The sequence below is a fragment of the Solanum lycopersicum genome, chromosome 8, assembly GCF_036512215.1.
Source record: "Solanum lycopersicum chromosome 8, SLM_r2.1".
Taxonomy (NCBI): Eukaryota; Viridiplantae; Streptophyta; class Magnoliopsida; order Solanales; family Solanaceae; genus Solanum; species Solanum lycopersicum.
In genome coordinates this window covers 34,466,616-34,473,532 of record NC_090807.1, presented here as the reverse complement: position 1 = coordinate 34,473,532, position 6,917 = coordinate 34,466,616, and the positions used below count along the sequence as shown (strand labels likewise).

Genomic DNA, 6,917 nt, shown 5'->3' with positions numbered 1-6,917 from the left:
TGATGGTTGTTTTAATTTTTGCCTATGAGTTTAGATATAAATGTGAGATATGAACTAGTTTGGTACAGACTTACTAGGAGTTTATCATCAACTTAAAAAAAATGAGTTTTGGTTTAGGTGACATATAATGAGGTATGAAAATTTCAGTATTTTACAATAAGGTTAGATTTGTCAAATTAGGATAGAAGACTTAAGAATGATGTAAAAGGTGAGATATAATTCTACATGGTTATTAAGAATAAAGTTGGGTTAATACTACTCTATTGATGGGATTTCATAGAATGTTAACGTGTGTTACATGGACATTTGATGGTTAATAGAGGTTATGAGCATATAGTATACAAAGTAGTTTGAGTGACAAATTTTTTTTACATAATTGGCCGACAAACTTTTTACATGATTGGCCGACAAACTATTTACTTTACGACTTTTATACAATTTGGCTTTTTATAGCCGACGTAACACGACAAAAATAAAAGACTCTTACTTTATACATATGGCTGATATTTAGCCAACAATAATAACTCTTAACTCTTTTTTTTTTATCCTAAATCAACTGTAGGTATCACATTGTCTTCTCCGTTGCATTTGGAGTATTTGTGGTCTGGATATTTGTTGCTGATAAGTTTGCAATACCTTACTAATAATTCTTCTGAAATAAATCCTTTCTTCAAAGCTCTCGTAGATGGTTGTTCTTCTTGATGTAATAATGACAAAATCCATCTTTGAACTTCGTCCATATCTGATTTTCTTAATTCTTTGGAGTTTGCATATATCATTACCTGATCTCTTGCATAATAACTCCAAATAGCATTGCCATTTAAATAATTGTTTGCTAGCTCTTGTATAATCGTAGCTATACCAATTATTCTTTTATTTGCATAAAAATTTGGTATTTCTACTTTTGGTATCTCATTTTGTTTTTCTATTTCTTCCGGAATAATCATATCTTTTGTTAATCCTATCTTTACCACCTGTATTGGTGATTTTATCTCTTCGTATAATATCTCTGCTGGTGCTGTATAACATTTTATATAGAATAAATTTCCTTTGGTAATTCTTTTATATGTCAGAAATGCTCTATGTAATTCTGGTATTCCGACAATCTCTTCTCCGGTATATGTGTATACTGTATTTAGTAGTCCGTAGTTATAACATGTTTTTACTAGGTTGGGGTTGGTCTTAGGTTGTGCAATAAGTTTGTTATATCCTTGTAGTTTCTGGGTTATATAATCTTCTTCGGGATTTTTTGTTTGTGTAGATCTTGGGTTTAGGTTTAGGTATGTTTGGATTTTGTATATGTTTTCAATGTAAGATTGAGTAATATAGTTATATCTTTTTTTGTCATTTTGTAGGCTTACTGCATAGGTTGATGTTTGTGGTTGTGCTGGTATTTGCACTTGTGGTTTTTGGGTAAATGGTTTTGCAAATAACTGGTTTAAGTTTGTGTTTTTTGGTTTTTCACTAGTTCTTTTACTTGTACCTGCAGCTGTATCTGAACAAACATTGTTATGGGTTTTATGGAGTTTCCTAACGTCTCCTTCTAGATCTGGCTTTTTACCGTCCGCCGAACGACGTAGCTCCGCATTTTTAGAGTCATGCTGCTGACTTGTAGATTCTTCCTTTTCTTCTACCTTTTGAATTCTCAAGCCCATACTGTCCACTTTTGTACAAAGTGTAGTTAGGGTTTTGAGTATGTTTTCCATAACATTATCTTGTCCTGGCTGTGTAACTCTGTCTTGATAAATAGTCTGCTATCATATTTTTGTCAGTTTTTATTACCTCAATTGTAAATGTAAAATTTAGTATGTTTAATACTAGTCTCCTTATTTCCTTTGTTGTAACTGAATCATCTAATTTTTTCGTTATCCACCATTTTACTTGTGTGTTATCTGTTCTTACAATAAATTTATTGTAAACAATATATGGTTCAAATGCTAATAAACATTTATATAATGCGAATAATTCTTTTCTATTTATTTCCCATTTTATTTGTGCTTCTGAATAAGATCCTGAATAATATCTACAATGGTGTTCTATTTTTTCTTTTTCATATTTGTATTTTAAAACTCCTCCATAACTATGATCACTTGAATCTGTTTCGACAATATAAGTAAATGTTTTATTTTAATCAGGAAAATATAGTTTTGGTAGTTTTTTACATAAATTCTTAATATTTCTTATGTGTTTTTTATCTTTATCGTCAAAGTGATATTCTACATCTTTTTTATGTTTTTTATGTAATGGTTTTAGATGTTCTGCTAATTTTGGTATATATTCTCTTACCTGATTTACTAATCCTACAAAGGATTGTAATTTCTTCTTTGTATCTATATTTTCATCAATAGTAATTATTTTTTGTACTATATGTGTTTGCATTTTTATTTCATTTTTATCTATTTGTATTCCTAGAAATTCTATTTGTGATTTCATAATTTCTGCTTTTCTTTTACTCAAACTTATACCTGCATTTTTTACTATATGTATAAATTTTTCCAATAATCTTATATGTTCATCTTGTGTTCTAGAATATAACAATATGTCATCTATATATACAATACAGTTTTCTAGCTGGTTAAAACAGTTATCCATAAAATGTTGGAATCTACCTGGTGCATTTTTATATCCAAAAGGTAAAACATTCCATTCATAGAAACCTTGCGGTACTGTGAATGCTGTTAATTGTTTAGATTCTTCTTCAGTTTTAGGTGGTAAAATCCTGATTTATAGTCAAATTTACTGAAATAATTATTTCCTTGTATTTGTCTTATTTTTAGTATTTTGTTTGGTATTGGATAATTGTATGTTTTGGTTTTAGCATTTAGATTACGATAATCTATGACCATTCTACTTTTACCTCTTTTTTGTTCACTATGTTTTATTACTATAAATGCTGGACTTGTATGTTTACTATTGCTTTTTTGTATGTAATTATTTTCTAACAATTCATTTATATGTATTTTAAATTCTTCTAGATCATCAAAGTTATATTTTAATGGTTTCTGTGTTATTATACTATTTTAATCTATTAATTCAATTTTTACTTTTGTCTTATGTTTTTCCCATCCTTGTAATGGATCTTCACTATATAATTGTTCTAATTGTTCATTAATTAATTTGACTTTGTCTATAGCAAATATAATAATTTCTAATTGCGTTATTTGTTTATTATTTATATTTTCCATTTCTTGGTTTATCTTTTCACTTTCTTTTATCCATTCCATAGTTTTTCGTTGTTTATTATTTACTCTTTTCACTCCTATCTTATTTCCGCATGGTGTAGTAAGCCACCAATGTGTTTTTGTTATTATGTGTGGATAATATCTATCTAGAAATGGCATTCCTAATAACATATCTTTTGTAGTAAATTCAAAATTATACATTTCTTCTATTGTTAGTATTTTATCCCATATTTGTATTTTTATATTTTTTGCTTTGTATTTAATCATACTTCCTTCATTGTTAAATCCCGTTACTACCATAGGTGTTTTTAATTTTTCCCATTTATCTTCTGGTAAGCAATTATATTTACATATATTCGCTTCTGCTCCTGTATCTATCATAGGTGTATAATATCTGTTGTAATATCCTTCTACTATAATTTTTGCAAGTATAAATATTTTCATTAATCATTTTGTCCTTTTTATAATTATTTTCTTTTTTTGACAAGTTATTGTTAATTGTTCATTTTCTAGGTTGTATGGTTTAACTTTTTCTAACCATTTTATTCCTAATGTATATTATGATCTCCTTGGTATATTTTGAATTGTATTATTAAGGGTATTCCTCCTATAATTATTTTTTTTCCTGTTGTTTCTTCATTCGTGTTTACTATCTCACTAGGTAGTCCAGGGCATGTATGTCCTGTTCTTATAATTTCTTCTTCTAATACTAACTCTCTTGTTATATAATTTTCTTCTTGTCCTGTATTTATTAATATTTTTTTTTTCTTTGGTCTATTATTCCTGTTATGAATTAATGATATGGTGTTATTTCTTCTTTTTCTAATAAGCTTTGTGGAATTTCATATTTTCTTTTTGATGTACTCATCCTTGATGAGGTAGCTCTTGTCAATGTATTTTGTAAGCTTGAAGTGCTTAATCTTTCTTTTACTATCTCTAAATCTTCTTCTATATCAATTTCTTTATAGCTATAGTCATTATTGTCTATTACAGTAATTATTTTTTCAAAAGGATTTTCTATTTTTATTTTATTAATTTTATTTGTTGCTGTTATTTTATGCTTTGTTGTTAATATATATAAATTTTTACATCTTGCTCTAAATAATTTGCTTCCTGGTGCTAGTTCTATTCCAGACATTTTCCAATATAGAACTAATGATCTATCTATGTTTTTATCTGTTAATGATACTGTATAATTAGCACTTATTGTAAATTTAAATTTTTGATATATCAAGTTTCCTTTTACTGCACTAATTACGCTTTTTTCTATAGGGTGTACAATTCTATCATTTGCTAAATATATTTCTATAGGTGTATCTATTCCTTCTCTAAAGCAGGCTTTTATTAATATTTCTGTTCCTCCTAAATGTACATATTTTATTGGTGTTTTAGCTTTTATATCTTGTATTTCTTTGTTTATCATTCTTTTATTTATTATAGGTATATATGCTTTTCCTCTTGTGTATTTGCAATCTATGATATGTTCTTTTTGGCTAACTACATAGTATTCTTCTTTTTTTCTTTTAAACCAATTTCTTAAAATAGGTATTTCTAATACTTTTTCAACACTTAAATCTAATTCTTTTCCTTTTATTTGTTCAAATATCGTATTATCAAATATAATTTTCTGTTCTGATGATTCTTCATCTTGATATTCTTCCTTAGATATTATTTTTATTTCATTTTCAGACATTATATTTCTTCATCTGTTTCATTATTATCTATGTTAATATTTTCTTCTTCATTCTCAGTTTCTATATCGGATACTTCATATATAATATCATTTTCACTTAATTCATAATCTATGTACTCTATTTGCATATATTTTTCATTATCTATAATTAATTCTGCTATTTGTTTTCTTTTTGGATTTTTGGGTAATTTACAATCTTTAGCTATGTGTCCTATCTTTCCACAATTATAACAAGTAAATTGGAATATCTTTCTTTTTGGTCTGTATGGTCTTTTTATTTTATAGTTTTTTACATAATACCTTCGTCTTGGTTGTTTATATTTATATATAGATTTCTTTTTTCTATAATTTTTATATCTTTTAGATTTTTGTTTTTTAGTTGTGCATCCAAATTGTGGTGCCATTTTATTTTTGCAACATGATAAATTTTTATTTAGTACTTTTTCCATTTTTAATTTTTCTTTTTGGTTTTCACATAGTTGTATGAACCATTGATTTAAAAATTTTATTCTAGATCCTAAAGTATCTACCATTCCTTCATTATTCCAATCCTTTATTACGTTTGTACTAAATGGTTCTGGTAATTTTGTGTAATATTGTTTTCTTATTTCTTTTGCTTCGTCTAAATTGTATTTAGCTTTGTAATAATATTCTTTAAATGCGCAAGTATATTCTTCTAAGTAACACATTTTACATATAGCTAATTTTGTCATAAGTTGTCTATTTATTATTTTTTTTCTATTTTGTTCTCTTATATCTGTAGTCATGCCTCCAAATTCATTTCTTATTGCTGATTCATATTTATCTAGTATATCTATATTTGTTGCTGATGCAGATCCATCCATTTTCTTATCATTCCTAAGTACTTCTAAACTTTCCGAGGGTAGATTTTCTATCCATAATTTTGTTGTTCCTACAAATGTTCTTTCTATGTATCTTGGTGTTTTTGCTGTTTCTATTTTATTGTCTATTAACTGTTTAGACATATTTCCTATCCATATTAATATTGCTTTATTTATATCTGCGACACAATCTAAATCTAAAAAATTGTATTGTTCATTTGCTGGTTTAGGTGTCCAATTTTTATTTAATCTACTGTTCCATATTGCATTATTTCTATCTGATTGTTGATAGCTTTCTGTATAATAAGTTGGTGGTGTCCTCCTAGGACTAACTCTAGGACTATTTCTTGGACTATTATCTGGTGTTTTAACTCTTGACGTACTAGGTCTATTCATATCTCCTGTGTTTATCTCTAATTTTTTCGGTTTATTTATCTGTTCTAGAATTTCTGTATATGTTTCACTTATATCACTTATTTCTGATTGTTGGTCATTTTCATTTCCATCTATTTCGTTTACTTCAATATCTTCATTTAGATCTTCATTTAGTTTTTGTTCCATTTGTTTTATTTCATTTGTTAATTCTAGCTCTTTATCTTTTTCTTTTTGTTTATTTTCATATAATAATTTTAACCTAGCTAATTCTTTTTCTAATTCACTTATTCTTGTATTTTTTATTTCTTCTAAATTTTGTACTTCTTGTTTTGCTTGTGTTTTTATTTTTTCAATTTCTCTTGATTTATCTATTTCTTCATTTTCTTTTGTTATTCTTACCATAGCTGTTAAACTATCTTCTAATTTTGCTGTTTCTTTTTCTAGCATTAAATATAAATTATTTCCTATTTTCTTTTATCTTCTTCCTAAATTTGAAAATACTATTTTTATTATCATTCCGTCTTGGTTTTCATATGTTTTTTCGTCTACTGCAAATTATTCTTTGTTCATTATGATCTATGTATTATATTATGTTGTATTTCATATTCAAGACAATCTAATTCTAATTCTAACATTAATATATCTTTTCTTTGTGCTAGTATTGATTTATTACATACTCCTGCTAATATATTTTCTTCTAACCTTCTTTTTCTATGTTGTAACTCTTGTTCTTTTTCAGTTATTTGTTCCATTATTTTTTCTATTAATTGCTGTTTATATTTTTCTTCGTTCATATTGTTTCTTTAAATAGCAAACATATTTGTA

The 6,917-nt window shown here is 26.5% G+C and overlaps 1 protein-coding gene across 1 annotated transcript; it reads right to left on the bottom strand.

Annotated features, from left to right (window-relative positions):
- Window positions 1-540: 540 nt before the first annotated feature.
- LOC138337665 (uncharacterized) lies at window positions 541-6,167 on the bottom strand. The gene has a single exon (XM_069287889.1). It carries the CDS (start codon window positions 1,704-1,706, stop codon window positions 543-545), a length of 1,164 nt encoding a protein of 387 aa, XP_069143990.1. The 5' UTR covers window positions 1,707-6,167; the 3' UTR covers window positions 541-542.
- Between the last annotated feature and the right edge of the window lie 750 nt (window positions 6,168-6,917).